Source organism: Podarcis muralis, chromosome 8, assembly GCF_964188315.1.
Source record: "Podarcis muralis chromosome 8, rPodMur119.hap1.1, whole genome shotgun sequence".
NCBI lineage: Eukaryota > Metazoa > Chordata > Lepidosauria > Squamata > Lacertidae > Podarcis > Podarcis muralis.
Window position 1 is genome coordinate 59699708 of NC_135662.1, and position 21789 is coordinate 59721496.

At 43.5% G+C, this 21789-nt stretch overlaps 1 protein-coding gene across 4 annotated transcripts in view; it reads right to left on the reverse strand.

Moving 5' to 3' along the window:
• RNF144B (ring finger protein 144B) overlaps positions 1-21789 on the reverse strand; it is a 74531-nt gene that overhangs the window by 15112 nt on the left and 37630 nt on the right. For 3 of the 4 annotated variants that reach the window (XM_077933240.1, XM_028737602.2, XM_028737601.2), the window contains 2 exons: positions 15710-15897; positions 958-1062 (listed from right to left, as the gene is read on the reverse strand). In XM_077933240.1, the coding sequence (XP_077789366.1) occupies positions 958-1062; positions 15710-15874 (270 nt within the window). In that variant the 5' untranslated portion in view covers positions 15875-15897. Of the gene's footprint in view, positions 1-957; positions 1063-15709; positions 15898-17093; positions 17382-21789 lie in introns of those variants that run through there. The other variant, XM_028737604.2, reaches the window with a different exon arrangement.

Here is a 21789-nt window from a genome sequence, read left to right on the forward strand (position 1 = left end):
TCTTGTGTGGCATACATTCTGGTGAATTAAGTGCTTTCATAGATGTGGTGAAAAATGTGAGGTGACCACCACTGGAAAGAGTTCATGGTTGTACCGGTGATAAAGTGGTCACATGATAGTTTCACCACAAACACTTGTTAAACAGACTCTGGCAGTGTTGCAGCTGTGCATGTTAGTTGTAGTTCACCTTACAAGTTGCTGTTGTGGCAAATGTTCCTTCTAGCATTGAGGAGGAAGTGCTGGGATGTCGTGGTGGGACGCACAGATGGAGAAAAGGGTGGACAGAGAGGAAGGGCAGGGCAGGTAAAGGAGCAGACTGCAAAATGCTTGAAGACATTACGTGAACAGGGATCATGGAGTCTAGTCTACAAAAGCTTAGGCTATAATAAGTTCGGTAGTCAAGGTACGCCAATGCTCATGTTTTCACCTCTAATTTCACCTGCTGTTTGTCCAGCCTTTCTTCAGAAATCTTGTCAGTATAAAATAAGTAGCTTGTGTCCCAACCAACACACACACACACAACCATTATATGTATACATAAGTACCATCACTTCTCCTGAAAACGATTACCTTCTAATTTCTATTCACACTTGCCCCCAGTTCACAATTTAAGCAGCAAGCGACATGTGTAAAACTCTCTACGATTTGTGTTTTACAACCTGGAATGCCATACATATTCCAACATTCATTTTCTAAAGGAGGGCTGGTGACATTCAGATTGGGGATGTTCTGGCTTTTAAGCAGACAATTTTGAGACCGCCTGGATGCCAAGTAAACATTTCCCCAGGAAAGGAAAAACAAGAAGAAAACCATCTGCTTGTTTCTAGTTTCTCCTGTCAAGTGGGCCTCCTGCCAAGTAGTCATTAGAGTAATTAAGGGGAGGAAACATTCTAATGTATTCATTATGTAAATGAACAAAGAATATTAGAAAGAAAAAGAAGTGACAAATGGAGATACCTCAGTTTCTTGCACAGTCCCATGGTTGAGGCACATCATGTCTGGACAAGTGATGGGAGAACCACACCCCTCACGAATAGCCAGCTGCATATACTGTTTCAGGCACTAAAAGAAGAAGAAAGGGGAGAAAACGTAAGTTACAAACTGTATCTTAACTAACAGTATACCTTCACTTCTTTAATTGGCTCTCTTTGAGCTTCAGTACTCCAAGAACTGCAATTGCGATTGCAAAGCAAAGATTAAACAACTGACTACAAAAACCTTCATTGTGTCCCAGAAGCATACAGGCTCAGAGTCAGCAACCAGGCGCAACAAACGTACAGTGGTGCCCCGCAAGACGAATGCCTCGCAAGACGAAAAACTCGCTAGACGAAAGGGTTTTCCGTTTTTTGAGTCGTTCCGCAAGATGAATTTCCCTATGGGCTTGCTTCGCAAGACGTTTCGTCTTGCGAGTTCTTGTGAGTTTGTTTCCTTTTTCTTAAAGCCGCTAAGCCGTTAATAGCCGTGCTTCGCAAGACGAAAAAACCGCAAGACGAAGAGACTCGCGGAACGGATTAATTTCGTCTTGCAAGGCACCACTGTACATGAGACCAGCGTGTGGGTCAAAACTGACTGCAACTTTATTGGTTACAGATATATCAGAGTTTGGCATCGCATAGAGCAAGGATCTGTTGGACAGAAAGTCTTGCTGGCTGATACCAGGCCCAGCCTGCCCGCCAGACCTACTCCCAGGAAGCAGCTGCCAGACTCTTGATACCAGTGCCGTGCAGGCTGCTCAACATGAGCATGTAACAGCCTGCCCCAGGCCCCCAAGCTAGAACCTAAACATTCAGGTGCCACCCCAAGACCCCTTATGGGGATTGCCTCACTATCTATTGATCCTGCCCTATGCTCTCCCTGGCCACAAATGAACAAATGAAATCAAATCATGTTCCCCGTGATATGAGGAAGGGGGAAAACCTGACCGCCAAAGGCCAATTGTGATGTACAATCCTTCTCAGTCCTGTTAACCAGCGACCAATGGGAGTTCACAGCGGGAACCATTGGCCCACAAGAACCATTAAAGCTAAGGGAGTGGCAGGAGGGGAGAGACCACACTGGCAATGCACTGGCAACATTGCAGACTGTGTGGTCTTACAATAGGCCAGCTGCAGACCAGGGAAGAAGTGTTCCCTTTCAAGCGCTTGTCCGGTCCACACTCATGAGGACTCTGAATCAGGGGCGTAGCGTGGGGGGTTCCAGGAGGGCCGTGTCCCCATGCACACAATTTTTGAGGGTGAATGAACTAGGTCCCCCAAGCAGGCAGCTGCAGCATGGCCTGGCCCGGTATTCCTCTCCACACGCCAAGGGCCGTATTGGCCAGGCAGGTGGCTCGGCGAGCCCCTGTTTTACTCCGGTGGGAGTGGGATTGTTTCATTGACTTCTTCCTTCATACAAGCTCAGTTTGTGCTCAAACAGAGGGAGTGGAAATAGCAAATTAGAAGGTGGAGTCAAAATCACACAACGTGAATTGACCCACCACACGGAAATGCCCACAACTAGGGGCAGGAAGCAGCAGTTTTGTAAACTAAAATACAAACACAAATGCGGATGCGTGTTCTAAGATCCAATTCAAATGGGGGAACAGTGGATCTGGAGCAAGATGCCTGCTCCCCTGTAGATGAGCCCCTGAAAAGTGCTTAGCCCTTTTTCCTTCCTAGCTGTTTTCTGTCCAGAAATCCACCCCACTCTCCAAGCTGTGTTTTCTTTGGTGGGGTTCCAAGTTCACGTTTACACGAATTATTATGCATCTGGAATGCTATGAGAAGGGAAAGCAATTGGGCAGCTACTTAAGAGTGTGAAGAATGGCTGTCAAGGAAAGAGTTAAGACACATATTGTTGCCACTTCTGCTCAAAATTTCATTACAGCAAGCCTTGGGAATTCACGTGTGTATAACTCTATAGTTTGCCAGTCAAGAAGTTTGTTCTGATCTCACGTTGCTAGGTAATGGCTCAACGAAGCACTTGCGCTCCTCTCACTGCAAGGTCACACCATTATTGAAGACCACTTGTGGATAATCTCTCCCCACATCCACAAGCAAAGGAAGCTGATCACAGTACAGCACATGGCTTTTCCCAAGGACGCCCAGCCCTCCTTATTCAACACGTTCCATTTCACCTTCTCTACTTCAATACTTTAAAAGGTTTCCAGCTGACTAATTGCAACCCTTATTATTTGGAAAGCAAATGACTAAACGAAAAATATGACCAATTTTAGATTTTAACCAGGAAAGGCAGAGGGAGTTTGAGTAAACCATAGGCCAAGAATAGAAAATCAATACATACTATAAACAAATATCCTAGGGTGTCTAGAGTTATATGTTACAAAAGCACATTATTGTAATCCAAAGCACATTATTTTAAATCAAAGTCAATCAAGCTGATATTTGCATATTTGACAGAAGGGATCTTCTGATAACCAGAACTTGAAACAAGAATTTTGATCCCACCTGCAAACTTCATCTTCCAGCTTAGCCAAAAACACTCCAGCGGTGTGAGATTCCAGGAGTACCAGACGCATTTTAAACGAGCGTCTGTGTTTCCTCTGGGACAATAAGACACCACAGAGACTGTGGTGTCTTTATGCTATATGGTTTATTTACACATGTATAGAACTTTAAGTGTACAATGGAGGGGTCCACAGCATTCTTGCCAAATAGATTCTGTCCCTCTCATACACATAGCATTGCTTCCAAGAACAGACATCAGCATCTCTCTCTCCAGCACACTGCTTACTAACCCCCAGATTCACATCAGTATTCATTATGCTAAATATAATTCTGTAAAATGGTGGTTATAAATACATAGCGTATGCACAGGGAGTTGTGAGGTGACCAGGAGTCACTGGTCTGATTTGTAGGCAATTCTAAAGCATGTTTTAGCACTATATGGATGTCAGCAAGCATGTGCAATGGCTACTTCACTCCCACTTGCAGTCGGGAAGAGCCTTCTGTCAAATTTACTTTTTGTTTCAAAGCCTCTGGGCTTAGCATAGTGTGCAAACCAGGAATTCTGGCTTACAACAAGCTATGGTTAGTTGCTAAGCAAGCGAACTTCAAACCCTGGGTTGTGAAATTTACATGTTTAGCAACTAACCATTGTTTGTAAAAAGGATTCCCAACTCATTTGTAAACAAGGCGAAGTGAAGATGTGATGCTAAGCAGAGATTATTTTAAACTGCAAGGGAACTCAGCAAAAGACCTCTCAGGTACATGTGAGGAGGGGGACTGCACTTCACTGAACTATCACACTTTAAAGGCTAAAAAAGGATGCCCTCCCCTGCTTGACTGAGTATCAACTGACAGTTCAGAGGCCACACCCTCTATTTTTCAAATGATTTTTCATCACTAGGTCCTTCATTGGTAGACTGTACATGGAAAGACCTCAAGGAGCTTTTCTTCCTTCTTATAGCCTAATAGCCCCACTCCTACATAGATGGCGTGAAAGGCCAAGAATAATTTTCCTTTGCTTGTGAACACACACAAGTTAATCAAAGATAGCTATCTAGGTAAGTAACAATTAAATTAACTTCTTGAAGCACACTAGTGCAAAATTCCATCATATTTTTTTAAAGTCTTGAAAATACACCTTTCCATGAGGCCATAAACACTAGTATGCTCTTGTGCCAGCATATAATGGGTGTGCTCCTTATACTTGTTACTAATGCACATTTCCAAGCTATAAAGTCATATTACAGATGAGAGGTTATATTTTTAAAAACAAAATCTAAGCTCAAGCTACCCAAATGTGGCAATTGACTACCTGTAACAAAGTGAGGGGGTGGGGGAAAGAATTTGGGATAAGCCTTATTTAAAATCACTGAAGCAGTATGACAGTGTGTTTGTGTCATTACGGCTTTGAGCTGCACATGGTTTCCCTACACAGGGAAACATTATGCATCCATGCAGACTTGTAATCTGTAACAAAGTAATGCAAGCATATATTGCACTATGATTATACATGAGCGTACAGTGTATAGTTATTGGTGTGGACCAGGATTTTTCATTTGAAAAGCTACAATGTAAGCACAGGTAGAAACATAGCAAGTTCCTTGCAGCAGTGGCGTAGCGTGGGTTGTCAGCACCCGGGGCAAGGCAAGTAATTTGCGCCCCCTAACCCGTGGATTTGTGCCCCCTAACCTGTGGATTTGCCCTAACCCCAGATGTTGCGCCCGGTGCGGCCGGCCCCCCCTGCACCCCCCACGCTACGCCACTGCCTTGCAGATAGTTATGTTTCCGCGGACTAGTTTCTCTCTCCCCCTCACCCCTCAGTCTTGTTGCTATCTTCAGGACAAAAGAGTGGTTTCTAAGGAAACAACTTATCAGCCAAGTCCTCAAGGCTAACCTGAAAGCTCTTTGAACAAACAATAGTCGGAACATGGAGCATAGCTCTTGCTTGTTCCTGCATCAACATGTCAGGAAGGAGATGTCTGCCCAAGACAATAGCACATTCTTTGTTAAGGAGACCTTTCCCCGCAAAAATCAGGTTATTCATCTCCAAAAGGTACAAGGTCCATCCTAGACCACACACTTAATCCAGAGTCCAGGAAATACTGGTGCCTAGCCGTTTCTTGGTTTCACCTTCACTAATAAGGAAAAAGGCGACTTCTTCACATTCTGTAAGCTGCCTGTAGCATGCAAGCCACTTCTGCAGTCTCTGGGAAATCAAAACTTTATAGGTTTTTATTGCTTGTAGAAAATTCAGCGATAAACACTCCAGGTTCTCAATTTACAAACCAGGTCAAAAGAAACTCAAAGCTCACTATGACTTACAGCTCTTACTATCTCGATGCCTCTCCAAAATTTGTCAAGGGCTGACGTATCCATATGAAGTTCGAAATGAAAGAAAATGTTTTCTGAACAGCTGAAAGTGGTTGAAGACAAAGCAAGGTTTCCCAAGGTATACATTAATTCATTTCTCTCTCCCCCCCCCCCCCCCGCCTCTCTCTCTCTCTCTCTCTCTCTCTCTCTCTCTCTCTCTCTCTCTCACACACACACACACACACACACACACAGGCTTCTGGTAAAACCTGCTTTTGAAAAGGGAGGTAAAACCTGCTTTTGTGTACTGAGTGTACACAGTACAGCCAAAACCCCTCTTACAAGCTACCTTTCAGATCTCTGAAAAACCATTACACAGAACATTGTTACTTATTCGCTAAGTTTTGGTTTAAACATTGTTTTGGAAAGAGTGGAGGAAGTTGATTTGCCTTGAGAGAGACTTTGTCAGGCAAGGCCTCCTTCCACCTGCCTTGCTCTATCCTCTAGTCTCTGCTTCTCAATGTCTATTGTATTATTTTATATACTGTGGCTTGCCATTGTTTTATTGATTACAGTTTAGATATTATTTATTGTAACTGTTGAGTGGATTTCTGTTTAACTTTTATATGGTGATATTATTTGATACTATTCTAATGATTGTTGAATGTTACTTTTTTGATGTAGGTTGCCTATTTTAAAGTTATGTTTTATTATCACATTTTTGTATTGTATTAAATTGTTATAAGATGTACATCTTTTGTTTCTTCAGCTTGTAAACCGCCTTGAGTATTGCAAGATAGAAAGGCAGTATACAAATTAAAAATGATGATGATGAAATGCAAGCTGAATTGAATTGCTCCTCCATCTCTAGCTACAAACCTAAACACGTTTTCTAGAATGTTAGCCCTAGTGAGAATTATCAGTACAGTACATTTAAAGACTGAAGCTGGGGTTGCTTCCCTTTGGAAGGAAAGGTGAGTGGAGACTTAAAAGATTTCTGCAAGTCCTGCTAGTGGAAGGCTGTGCAAGGACTTCTACTAGGGCGTCAGGGCTTCCCCCTCTCTCCCTCTGCCCCAAACCCCTCCAAACTGGCTGGTGGGGGTGTCAGTACAACACAGGGAAGGAGAGGGGCAACATGTTGGCTGGCAAACTGAAACGCTTGCGCTGAGGAAAGGCCTGCCATAGTGCTATATTGAATTCCTCCCAACACCATCATTTCTCTGGCTCACTGTACCAACCTGCTTCTGTTCCTTTTGTTCCTTGCATGCACACATATACAGATATCTATTAAATCATCTTTTGCTGCAGGGATGGAAAGCTATGCTGGCTTCCCCACAAGGAACGTTGCAGAGTGGTCTCTGTGTCAAGCACTGAAACAGAAGTATTGGGTATTTAGTCCCTAAATAGAAAAGCTGTTATGGCCAGACCGCGCTATCCAGGTTGACCAGTTTTCATAACAGCCCCTGTAGTCAACCCCGCCAGGCAGGGGAAAACAGTACATAGCTGAAGACCCAATTTATGAGCATCAGGATGACCACAATTCCTGGTCAAATAAACTCAATGCCAGGGAATAAACTCCACTGAACCCATTGGGGCTTGCCTCTGACTGCATGGGTTCCCACTTCTCTGGGTGAGAACCAGGACTGGACTTTGCACTACCACAAGTGAGATTGGATATGGTCTCTGAGTGGTTGAAGACTGAATGGTGCATGGAGCAATCTTTTTGAATTTACTTACTGATTTTACGATTCTTTCCAATTTGGTTCCCAATACATTTCTGAATTTCTATCAAATGAACACTATTTTGCTGTGAGCCACTCTGGGCACAACTCTGTGGGTGAGTGGAAGACAAATAAACAGGAAACGATGATGTATTGAAAAGGAAGCTGAGCTTTTAACTGAAGAACATCAGCTAGTTGAAATGCAACTTCTAGCTTTTAATTAGAAATGCAAAACAATCTTGCAAGGACATGTTACTATTTAAACTGCTATGCTAATCTGTCACAGCAGCAAAACTTAAAAGCCTCATCACCTCATTCACTTGTAAATTACCTTGGCACTCCAGCAGAGAGGTCATCACTGCTCCTGCTCTGAAAAAAGTCCCAGAGCTGTGCTCCACTGCAGTCTCCCTCCTTTACTGACATTATTGCCATAAGCTTTTGAATGAAAGCCGATGCTCATATAAAAAGTTGTGCCAGCTCCACAGCTTATCCAAATGGCAATGGCTATTTATAAGGTAGCAGCACACAACACCCACAAGCTGTAGTTTGATATTTGCTACATTAGTTAACTACAGCACCGTGGCCCACAGTGTTTGAAAGAGTCTCGGGTATTTTTACATACACGATTCACCCAGTGCCTATATCTTATATGGTCCTGTTCATCCAATTTTCCCTACATAAGACAGCAAGGAATTGTAGCTCTGTGAGGTGGGAACTACAGGTCCCAGGATTCTCTGGAGAAAGTCATGTGTTTAAAATATGTATTGAATGTGTTTAAATGTATGGTGTGGATCCACCCACAGAGTATCAGTACAATCCCTGGAGGGTTTTTTTGTTTTGTTTTGTTTTTAAGGGACCCCTGACCATTAGGTCCAGTCGTGACCTGGATAAATAAACTCCTGTGAACTCAATGGTGCTTTCATCTAGGTATTGTGGGCAAAATTCAGCAAAGGGGGGAAATAACCCATGCTTTTTTACAAACATGCATTCACCAATTTGACCATAATTGCCTCTTTGCCACATTTCCTATTGCAATTACTTTACAACCTTCTAAAATCCTACTGCACCCAGGCCATTCCAAAAATGATGAATCATTCCACTGCCATGTAGATATAAACCCACTGCCTATCTGTTATGAGAATGGCCTACTGTTTTATGCAGCACAACAACTGGCCAGCTTACACACAATTCTAAATTAAACTGTAGCTTGGTGCGAATAAGCAAATGCATAGGTTCCCAGGGAGAAGATCACCGTCGCTTCACTGTACCTCTGGCCCTGCTTCTTTGAGCTAATTCATGACCCTGCATCTGAATCCAGGCTCATTGTTTTGTCTCCCCCAGACAAACCATAAGGAGTAAATAAGAAGCTTTCATTACAGCTTGCTGTTTATCTGGAGCAAAACAAACCTTGTGTTCAAGTTCAAATGCCACGCTAAGCCAAATTTTGGATTAGCTGACAGCAGCAAGACCAGAGGAAGAGCAAAGGGGCTGCAAACCTCTTTCTGGGAACCCACGAATTTGCTTGTTTGCACTAAACCATAGTTTGGCTTAGAGTGATGCGCAAGTCTGTTCACCTTTTATCCAGTGTACAGCGTTGCAGCCAGTCAACCGAGCCTCAACAGTTTTCCGGCATAGGGGGAGGTACGCTGCCATCACTGTGCCCTGGGGACAGCTCCAGCCAATCTACGACCAGAGTGGGTGTGGCCATGGGCCATGTAATTTCGGCGTGGCCAGCTGGTTCCCTCTTTCTTGCCTCTTCATCAGATCACCCTACCCACCCACCCTCCTTTCATATGACCTTGCTATGGCAGTTGTCGGTCGCCATGTTGTTGGGCAGGGTAGGATTTTTTTCCACTTGGCAAATTGGCACTGGCCATTTGGTTTTCGCCTACCTAGTAGCAATCGTCACAACTTTTGTGAGGTTAGGCATTGGGTAAGCCTTTGTTTGGTTGAAAGGGAGGTTGCTGCCTTGCCTGCCCATCCTCAGTAAGGGTATCCTGTTAAAGGGATCCGGGATGTGAATACTGTCCGAAGCCTGGGTGTGGGCTAGAGCTATGTCACAGCCCATACTGGGAATCCTTGGGGTGCCACTATCTGACGTAAGTTATAGGGCACCTCCTATTGGTGATTTACCCTTCCGTGGACTCCCTGCAGACGAACAGGAGCCAAGATATAGTCCAGTTTCTCCCAAGGCCTAAGCCAAACCACTCACATCTGTAACCACTAAAGCTGAGGCCTATTTGAACCCATAAACCAAACATTCCATGTCAGTGTGATTTATTGTTCTCCTGGGAACTTTGTGGCTCAGGTGCCTTGGCATGCAAGCCAGGTCACCAGTTCAACAGGAATACAAGAGTGACATAAATTGCATATGGTAGAGATTTCTCAGGATTTGCAGCTGAGATTTGCAGACCACTATTTGTCCCATATAGGGATTAGAAATGGTGTAAGTACTGCTCCTATGAGTAGGGTGCCTTCTCTGTGGTGGGATTCTGGAGTTCCTTCACTGGAAAGATTCACATGGAGCCACCATTTCTGTCACTTGGGCACCTGGTCAAGCCCACACTATTTGTGCAAACTTTTTAATGGTATTTTTAAAAACCACATTCTAGGTAAGGGTTCTTCCTTGTTGTTCCCAGGATTCCTGTTGTTATTTTAATTGCTTAATGTTCTTATCTTAAATGATAGTTTGGAAGCCACCTTGGAGATTCATTAAATTGGAAAGGTGGAATCATATTTTCAATGAAGTTCTAGATACAACAGGTACTTTTCAAGCTGCAAAAACCATTCATTGTTCACCTTGGGTGCTGTTAATCCTTTCCAATGGTACTTCTAAGCTTCAGCTTATGAAATTAATTGGCTCTGGCTCTATAATCAAATAATAAAAGGTCACTCAAAAAATGTTATGCTAGTTGTGCAAGGACCATTTTTCCATGACTGCCTCCCCCGTTGCTGATCCAAACTCAAGAGGAGTGTTTATCACATTGATTCAGCTAGTACAAAGGAGTTCTTTTAATTGTTGGTAACAGCCATAGAGTGCAGGAATCAGTATGATGACCATATAGGTAAAGGTAAAGGGACCCCTGACCATTACGTCCAGTCGTGACCAACTCTGGGGTTGCGGCGCTCATATCGCTTTATTGGCCGAGGGAGCCGGCGTACAGCTTCCGGGTCATGTGGCCAGCATGACTAAGCCGCTTCTGGCAAACCAGAGCAGCGCAAGGAAACACCGTTTACCTGCCCACCGGAGCGGTACCTATTCATCTACTTTCACTTGGACATGCTTTTGAACTGCTAGATTGGCAGGAGCAACCGGCAACGGGAGCTCACCCGTCACAGGGATTCGAACCGCCGACCTTCTGATCGGCAAGTCCTAGGCTCTATGGTTTAACCCACAGTGCCACCCACATCCCTTTCAAGATGACCATATACGTGCCTGAAAAAACAGGAATGGGGAACCTTTGACTCTCCAGGTGTTACTGGACGGAAATCTGTCATCCTTGACCATCGGCCACAATGATCCTTAGACAGCTCAGGACCGCAATACCTCAAGGAGTATTCATATGAACCTACCCAGACACTCAGATCATCATGTGAGGCCCTTCTCCATGGGCCTCCTCCATGAGATGTCTGGTGGGTGGCAACATGAGTATGGCCTTTTCTGAAGGCTCCTCCTTTTTGTATTATTAATTATTATTATTATTATTATTATTATTATTATTATTATTATTATTATTATTACTACTGTGCATCTGGCTGGGTTTCCCCAGCCACTCCCCTAGGGAGGTTAGCCTGACGCTCTCATTACATATCTTTAAGCACTAGGTGAAAATGTTCCTCTTCAACCAGACCTTTGGCTGACTAACATTCTATGTCTTTTAAATGCATTTGTGGGACGGGGTTATTGGTTTGGTTTGTTCTCTTGCTTTTATTACGCATTTTGTGTTTTTATCTTGTATTTTTATGCTGTGAACCCCCCTCCCGTGAAATATACAGGTGAAGGGCCATATACAAATTTTAATAATGATTCCTACAACCACTCCTCACAAATGACCTTTACCAGGAATGGTAGGATGAAGCTGAATATCAATACCTTTGCTGACAACTACTGACCCACCCCCCACAGTATGAAGTAGCAAATATATGTTCAAAGAAAGCAGAGCTGCCTATGCCAGCTGTCTTGTCATTATGGGATGTGCATGCTGAAATCAGAAACATTGGAATGGGAAGGCCAGAGTTTAATCCTCTATTTTAACTACACAACCAGGCGGTTGGTGATATACAAAATCCAACTGCCTTGCTTCACATTGCCCTCAAGTATGTGGCAATCGAGGGGGTGTCTCAATACCCCAAACCACATATTGCTGCAGCAGTTTTACTTCTGCAAATGATTTCCTCAGAAAGTGGTAAATAAGGCTTTCCTAAAGCAATCTTCAAAACACAACAACAAAACCTAGATGGAGGAAATGCATCAAAGACAAGCTCATGGCGTGCATCAACTTTCTGTAGAAAGGGCTCCTTTTTTCTTTTCTTTCTTGGGGTAAAAATCCACAACTTGATGGATGATGACCAAGCAAGTGAGGAGAAAATGACAAATGTTACTCACCTTTATCAAAACAGATTCACAAATGCTTTGTAAACTGTTTATTTGAAATTGTAAAACAGAAAATTTAATAAAGTTATATTTAAAAACATATTCACAAACGCAATTTTAAGATTAGAGGATTTGAGCTGTAACTTGCTACCCACACTTGCAAATACACTAGAAATTTCTACCAGGGAAAGAAGAGAAATATCTCAAGGTTAAAATTTTCTAGGATGCTTCCCTGGGCTAAGAAAGGTTCTAAGTGTTGTTATCAGTGGGCTTGATCCATGGGGGGCAAAAAAGTTATTTTAGGGGAGATCACCCCTAAAAGTTGAGCTTTTGGGGAGAGCTCATGGGTAACCCCCCCCATAAGAGGGCATTATGGGGGGCAGGCTTTTGTTGAGGGGGGCAGGCTTCTGCTGGAGGGGCAAAACTGAGGTTAATTTAGTATTTTTATTGCTTTTCAATAGTTTTTGAGGATTTAGGGGGGCAACTGCCCCCCCCACGGCTACACCCATGGCCAGACCTACAAAGCCCCAAAACTGCATCCTCCCCACCCCCAATATCTGCCAATCAAGACCCAGTTGTCCATATGGCATAAAAATGAGCTAAACCATCTGAAATGAGGAGGAAGAGGGCAAACATTATTATTATTACCACCACCATCTGAATTCTTGCACACTTCCTGGGATATTATTATTATTAAAGTATGCATACAGGCAGTGAAACACAGAAATCAGATAATGGTACTACTACTACTACTACTACTAATAATAATAATAATAATAATAATAATTGTTTGTACTCTTCCTCCTCAATTCAGGTTGCATATCATATATGTGTAAATAAACCATATATCATAGACACCATAGTCTCCACTGTGCCTGGAATGTTGCAACGCTTGGAGATTGGCATGCAACAATATGATGACTCATGTGGAACAGTGCTTTTGTTCCACTTGCTGACTTCACACACAGGTGTTACAGGGAGATGTTGGAAGCCCCAGAAAGAAGGCTTGACTCAAACTATGCAACCGTGAGATCAACCTAGTTTCCTAGAGCCAGTGTGGTGTAGTGGTTAAGAGACTCATAATCTGGTGAACCGGGTTCGCGTCTCCGCTCCTCCACATGCAGCTGCTGGGTGACCTTGGGCTAGTCACACTTCTCTGAAGTCTCTCAGCCCCACTTACCTCACAGAGTGTTTGTTGTGGGGGAGGAAGGGAAAGGAGATTGTTAGCCGTTCCTTAGGGTAGTGATAAAGTGGGATATCAAATCCAAACCCCTCTTCTTCTTCTTCCTCAGCAGAAGAGTAAAGACAAGAAGACTAGGAATGATGTGGCAATCATAACTTTATCATATGGTATCAGATATCAGTTTGTTTGTGTTTGCTTGTCTGTTTGTTTTAGTGGGGAGTGGTTAAAAGCTAGCCACAGACACAGTAACAGAGTTAAGAAAAAGCATAGAAATCTCTATCAATAGTAGGAAATGCTGCTAACATTGAGCCTACATTACAGGCAGGGCTTTTTTCAGCTGGAACTTGCTGGAACTCAGTTCTGGCACCACTCAGGAGGGCGCCATTGCCAATCTGAGAGAGAGAGGGAGGTGTTCGTGGTGACTTCCAGCACCTCTTTTTCTAGAAAAATAGTGCCGATTATAGGTTCTCTCTGATCACCTTTTCATGCAGTGACAGGTGTCACACCAAACTTTCCAGCAGATACCTTGCAGGTGCCAATCACTTAGTTGGTAGTATGATATGTGCCATGGAGTGCACTCAGGGCTAGAATGTACAGACTGGACTCTGTCACCATGCTAGATGATTAGTACTGTACATAGGAGCCAACTCTTGGGGCCATGGGGGCTTCGGCCCCCACAATAAAATATTTGAGGGGGCCAGGCTCCCACAAAGTTGATGGGCATTCCCATTCAAATGGTGTGTGTGCACTGCGTCAAGTGATCAATTATGCAAGGTGGGGCTTACCTGGGCTCCCACAATATCTTATTCAAGTTTGCAGCCCTGGTACTCTAGGCAAGAGAGATTGGAAACTACTGATATTTAAATTCTTTTCTTAATGTACAGATGCTGACAAACTATTCTTAGACCACTTCCTAATCACAAAGCTAAAGGTTAGTACACTAATATTTACCGAGTAAAACAAACAGCGCCCTGTGTACTTTAGACAGCAAACCTATATTGCTCTGGGAAATTGCAGTAATCCTTATCATCACACCCGATGCAATAAAGTCTCCACAATATGGTGCACCCGCTTATCCTTGCATAGTGAACGACTTTTGAACTTGGTGACATAGATTTACTATGTCCTGGTGTTTTTCCAAACAACAAGTCTAACTGGGGACTTTAGTGCCAATGCTCTTAAACCCAACATAGCTAACATAGTACTTCATCCCTATGTAACATGGTGGTGCAGGAGAGCCTGTTCCCAGAACTTTAATTAAAAAAAAAAAATGGAGGAAAGATATTCACTCTAGCCCTGCAAAGCAGAAAAGTTAGCCTTTAAAGAAAGGTTAATAAAACTGTAGGACAGCCATCCCAGCATGTATGTCTTAGCCATCAACAGATATGTACAAATCAATTACCTTCCCTGGATGCTCCCTTCAAAGTTAATAAATTTCCAGAGAGGGAGCCCTGTTAGTCTTTTATAGTAAAAACAACAAAGTGCCTTTAAAAACTGCTAATGAAGTGGCCAGTGACCCATCACGAGGCCATGTTTGGCTGCAACTCTAACCATGTCTAGTAAGTCCCACTGAATTCAATTACTCCCAAGTAAGCAGGGTTAGGCCTACAGTTTCACTCCCTTGAATCTATAACTCAGTATCAATTACAGTGGTACCTTGGTTCTCAAACGGCTTAGTTGTCGAACAAATCGGCTCCCCAACACCGCAAACCTGGAAGTAAGTGTTGCAGTTTGCAAATGTTTTTTGGAAGCTGAACATCCGACGCGGCGTCTGCTTGAGTGCAGGAAGCACCTGCAGCCACTCAGAAGCCGCACCTTGGTTTTTGAATGGTTTTGGGAGTCGAATGGACTCCCAGAATGGATTAAGTTCGAGAACCAAGGTACCACTGTAATCCTACCTCAGGCATAAGGAAAGGGCAGTTTAGAACCCTGCTGATAGCTTCTCTTTGTGTCTTGGGTTGTATGAATTCCTGTGGGCATCTTAAATACTGTTACGAAGATTGCGCACCACCCCCAATCTCTGCCGAGTGGTAACAAGGAGCTTATCCAGATAATGTTTCCGTTGGGAGTCAAGGCGCAGCAGAGACTGTTGCATCTTTAAGAAATGGGTTTATTTTATACATATTTACACCTGGGCGTAACAAACAATTTAGATACACACACAGAGTCAAACACCACTTCAGAAAAAAGAAAAGCATTTAGGCATCTGTCAGGACTGCAGCAGGAAGAATATGCAGATAAGGTACACTGCAAAACAATTTACTTTTCTATTTATGTATAATGTGTACATGTTGTGGGGGGGAGAAACACTTTCGTTGTAGAGAGTTAAGGCAAAAAAGCTTTCATTGCCGGGAGGAAGGAAACTCAGTTGGCAACCTGTTTTTCACAGATTGCTCCAACATCACTGCTCTCAACACTGTTCCTTACTATTACTTAAGTCACGGTCAACACTTACCGATGTACAAAAGATGCAGCTGCAATCCTGGAGAGTCGTCATCTTATCCAGTGAATATTCAGACAGGCATAGTTTGCAAGTAATCAAAGGCTCCAAGGACAATTCCCCAACCTCCGATATTCTGGTCGTCATGGTGTGATAACAAATCTCAGCAGCAGATGCCATCAGCTCAGCCAGGCTCACCAGTTCTACAAAAGATAAAAACAGGAGTAAGCTAGTGAGGATAATTCTCCTTTTTGACGTTCAACACAACAGAATTTTTCAACAATCTCATGTCACCATCTTCCAGCACAGCTCTAGCTTCTAATCTATATTCACTAGTAACTTTTAAGAGAAATTTAAACATTCCCTTTTTCTCAGGCATTTGATGGTTGAAAGTTCTGTCCCTGGCAACCCTGAAATTCTTAGTTTTGTGAGTAGGTGATTGTTTTTTAGGATTTTTAACTGTTTTTTACAGTATTAAAGAAATTGTTTTAGTATAGACATGCTTGCTGCCCTGGGCTCCTTTGAAGGAAGGTACAGGAAATACATTTAATAAATAAAATTTTTCCTGTCAGTGTAGCCTGCCAGTCACAATGAGGAGATGACCCAGGTATGTGAGCATTAAAAGAACTACTTGTACTCCTTATGTTAGAGAAACAAGTAACATGAGCTGGCTGAGAAGAAACATTTTCTATCTAGAAGTATTCATAAATATCCCATAGAGGTCACTGCAAAGTGCAGCACTTCAGTATATTTAATTGAATAATTGCTTGGGCAGTGTGGTTATCAAATTAATGGGCAATATTAAGCTAGGAAGGACCTGCAAACATCTTTAGCAGTTAAGTTAAACATTCAAGACATCAAGCCAAACAGGAAGAACCAAAGTGAAGCACAACTACAAGGACCAAAATGAGCATGTACAAAGTACCTAATAAACATTAGCTGAACTTGCAAAGGACAGCCATTGCGATATTGTGAACACTACAGTTTAGGGGGCACGGTGTAAAACCGAACCCAAACATATGTTTGGATATATTAACAGGAATTCTGTCAAGAGACAGGAAGTAGTATTAACCACCCCTTGTCAGGCTGCATACCATGCTGCCTGGAGCCCTGTGTGCAGTTCTGGACATCAAAACACAAGGCTGATTTTATCAGAGAAGGAATCAAACAGAACTACAAGAAACAGGCCAGGATATTTCCCCTTTCTTCTTTTGCTGGCCATAGTAACCATCAATTATTTGTGGTATGACCCTTCTTCCCCTTAAGTTCTCAGGCACCCCTCAGGGAGGTGTCACAACTCTCAATTTCCCCACCAAGGTTCAGAAGTACTTGGAATCATTGAAAGTACTTCTGCTTCCAACCAACTCTAAAACCCCAAGAGATTAGTTACAAGACTCACCTTTCCTCCAGAACCTGATACACAGAGGCACACAGGGGACAGGTGCCTTTCCTTCTCTTTCCTCCCCATTCCCAAGCGTTAGACACTCCTGCTACCTCCAAATTCTCTTTGCTATGTACTAGATCAGGGATGGACAGGTGTCGGTTATAACCAAAGATATAGTCACAGCAGGAAACTTGGCACCTGCATTTGATAGCAACCCTGGACTAGGTGCAAGGACTCCATTTTTCACTTAGAGGCAAGGGGAAGGGGGAAAGCAGAAGATTAGAAAACTGGACAAAATTAGACAAAATTCCAGTTATTAGCAAGGTATCGAAAAGAAGGGCAAACCCCACCATCTTACCCATTGACAAGCAGCAGGGTTTTAACTACTAGAAGGCAGATTTAGATAAAGTTTTAGGAGTTTTTCTAACTGCAGGAATTGCTCACAACATAAGAAGCAGATAGATTTTTAAAGGATACTTTATCTCTAAACAAGCAGCACCAGTACATGTTGTTACCAAGATCTTGAATCACTTGATCATAGGAATGATCACAATAGGCTGCAGCAAGTTGCCTAGCACAGGTATGACCTGTATCTATAACATAATTGTGTCATTTGCATTGAGGATCATCTGGTTGATGAGAAGCAAGGTGAGGCACTTCAGTCTACCTAAGCCAGAACATCAGAGGAAGCAGAAGTAGCAGCTACCAGAAGATGAAGCAACTCTCCAAGGGGAAAGAACTGAAAGGGCAATTTACTCGATTCATCGAGCCTTCATGTGATAGTACTTTCCAATGCATATGGTTGTTGCTGTTCTACTTTCAGAATCCTGCTTATTTCTCTGTTATGCAATGCTCCTAATAATTTGCAAGCCTAATGCCAATAGGTAATATATGAGCCTGGACCTGCCAACAGACCCATCTAAGCTCCAAACTAATTTTGGAGCTCAAGGCCTGACACCAAGGCAGAGCCATGCACCTTGGACATCAAGCCTTCACCTATATCTGGGGAAAGGTGGGAACGGAGCAGGAACAGCTTCTTCTGATGCTAACAGTATGGGAGTCAGACAAAGGACCAAGGCAGGGAAATGCTACAAGAGCACAGAAGCTGCTCTTCTACAGGACACACTGGTGTAAATGCATCTTGTTCAGTTTCAGTTATTTAATCCCTCATGTCAGGACTGCGTCACAGTTTTCTACCTATGTGAAGATGGCTGGGAGACAAAACACATAACACTTCTGCATTGTGAACTATTCTCATGTAACCAAAATGCAATGAGTGAAGTGGCTCTTCCAGATTTGCCCTATAGATTTATTTTCTGGTGTAAGTCAGTCACATAAAAGCATCTACTCTAAGACACATGTACTTCAACCTGCAGCTGAACAATGAATTACACAACAAAGGGTTATCGACTTGCACAGTCTGTTCCCGGGAAGGTAACTAACCATCTGCTTCTGAAGACTTATGAAAAGAAACCATCTACCCTGGACATGCCATTAGCAGCAAATAATTCCTTATGGGTAAGAGCCGGAATATGCTATTACCAAAAGCTTTGGGAACAATATCTTTTAGTGAAGTCAGAACCCACAGTGTGCTGTTTCATAATTGCTGCAGCAATTATAGTTATCAGTGAATCATCAACAATGCAATGACGCATCTAGGGCTACCTTTACATACGTCTATGCCTTTCTTCTCAATCTGCTACATTAAGAATATAAATATACATATTGTTTTCAGCTGCACTGCGACAAAGTCCTGCTGCCACCATATGCCAAGAAGTGCTACATGGTTAGTTTCCCCCACGTAGCTCTGTATATTGCCAGCAGCAAAATGGGTTTAATGTTTTGCCACTTGGACTACACCTACAAAGTTGGCGGCATAGACTATCTGGCCTTGAGGTGCAGATTAATGTAGACTGGGTGGGGTGGCCACGCACTGGGGGTTGGACCAGACAACCCTTTGAATCCCTTCAAACTCCACAATTCTATGACTCAAATCACAGCTATGCCAGGACAATGTGGTGGTGCAGAGACAGCCAAAGTGTGCCACTTATGCCCAATAGCAGGGATAGGGAGCCTGTGTTAGAATATTCCATTCCACCTTAAGGGACAGGCATGAGACTGTTGTGTGTCACATGTCTGCTTACACTCCAGCACAGCTTGCTGGGAACTTCCATTTGTGTATAATTTTTGCTTTTAAGTTGCTTGCTTTGGACATGAAGGGGAGAAGTCATGTTTTCCTTTTGTCCGGATGTACAGTGGTACCTCGGGTTAAGAACTTAATTCGTTCCGGAGGTCCGTTCTTAACCTGAAGCACCACTTTAGCTAATGGGGCCTCCCGCTGCCGCCGCACCACCAGAGCACGATTTCTGTTCTCATCCTAAGCAAAGTTCTTAACCCGAGGTACGATATCTGGGTTAGCGGAGTCTGTAACCTGAAGTGTCTGTAACCTGAAGCATATGTAACCCGAGGTACCACTGTATGCTGAATAAACTGCTTGTAAATATGCTCAACACAGCCTTTCCCTGCCACTTCTGTTGCACAGTGTTATTTGCTGAGTGTGTGTGCCCAGCTTCTGAAGGCTTCTGAAGCTAGGGTCACAGTTTCATGCTGATCCAAGGACTGGAGATCACCTGGCACATTGGCCAGTGGGCTGGGGCCAGCTGGAGGCCTGCCAATTGCCCCCAATTCCTTGGCTGCATCCCAAAAGCCTGTAACCCTCTGGATGTTGGTGGACTACAACCCCACCATCCCTGACCATTGGCCTTGCTGGCTCGGGCTGATGGGAGTTGTACAGCAACATCTTCTGCAGGTCCACTGGCCCTTCTTATCCCTGCCCTAAACATAGGTGATCACACACACTTATGTACACATTCATGAACCTGAAGAGCTACAACCACCCCCTCATTCAGTATTCTTAATGGTTGAGTCAAGTATGAAACAGAGGTCCGCAGTAAAACAAGGTACTGAGGACTGGGACATTTGCAGGGAAACCAACATGCTTGTTTACAAAGCTACTGTACTACCAACCTTACTGTATGCTTGTGAAACAGGGACCACTTATAAACGCCATCTCCTACTTTTCAAAAGATTCCATCAATGGTGTCTCCGAAAATTTTTACATATCACTTGGGAAGACAGGCGAACTAATACCAGTGTACTGGAAGAAGGAAAGATCACCAGTTTTGAAGCAATGATTCTTCAACACCAACTTCGTCGGACTGGTCATGTTGTGCGGATGCCTGATAATCATCTTTGAAAGCAACTACTCTATTCCGAACTTAAAAATGGAAAGCGTAATGCTGGTGGTCTTAGGGCAATTTTTTAAAAGATGTAGTATAAAAACCAACAATTGGGAAACGCTTGCGAGGGCTACAATTGGAGAACAGCCTTTACCAAAGGTGTCATGGGCTTTGAAGACACTCAAACTCAGGACGCAAGGGAGAAACGTGCTAAGAGGAAGGCACGCTTGGCAAATCCACACCATGATCAACTCCCACCTGGAAACCAATGTCCCCACTGTGGAAGGACATGTGGATCCAGAATTGGCCTCCACAGTCACTTACGGACTCATTGTTAAAACCGTGTTTATGGAAGACAATCTTACTCGGCTACGAGTGATCGCCAAAGAAGCACTGGGTAATTAGGGCCCCTTTTAGTATACTTGGCATGAAGGAGTAGAGCTTGCTTTCCAGGTTAAATGGCAGGGCCTTCTGCATACCTCCCTAGATACACATCAGGCACAAGCTTTAAACGACTCAGGACCACAATATCTCAAGGAGCGCTTCTCCCCATGTGAACCGACCCAAGTCCTGCAATCACCACCTGAGGCCCTTCGTGTGCTGTTTCCATGAGAGGTCCAGAGGGTAGCAACAAGAGAAAGAGTCTTTTCTGTGGTGGCTCCCGGTTTGTGGAATGTTCTTCCCAGGGAGGCTTGCCTGGCACCTTCTTTACATATCTTTAAGCAGCAGGCGAAAAGGTTTCTCTGTAACCTTTGGCTGATTAACCTTCAATGGCCTTTTAAATGTGGCTGGGGGTGGTGGTTATTGGTTTGTTTTTATTTTATTATGTATTTCGTGTTCTCATTTTGCATTTTTATCTTGAGAACCACCGTGTGATCTTTGGAGGAAGGACAGGATGCAAATTTAATTAGTAACAATAATAATAATGCACTCCAGTATTTACAGAGAAATATTTTCAGCCTGTATGAAATAGACAGGAATTTATTTCAAGTATCAAAAATGTAGTATTCAGGAGACATCTCTGCTTGGGATGGGCGGTACTATGAGTGTTTCAGTGTGAGTAAACCTCCTTAAGTTTAGGGAGGCTTAAGGCCTAGACACTACAGCAGCAACCACATGTTATTCACTTTTCAAGTGAAAAGGTGGAGGTTTCAATTTTATCAAAGAGACAGAAGGGAACACTTCCTTCCCTGTCCACTTTACCTCCTTGAAGTGCATCATCCCTGAGTCTTTTCTCCCCCAGCCTCACTCAGCATTCCAGGCTGAAAGGAAAGGTATCTGTTTCAAAAGCCCTGAAGAAGTTAAGCAGTGGAGGGAGGAGGCTCAGGGTATGTCCCCTATGTCCACCTAGTTCCTCCTACCCACTGCTTTGTGTGTGAATGAGGGAGACAAATTAACAAAGAGATACGTATGCCACTGTATGCCCAGTTTGGCCCTCAGTAAACCCAGGCATCTCTGAATTCTAGGTGTTA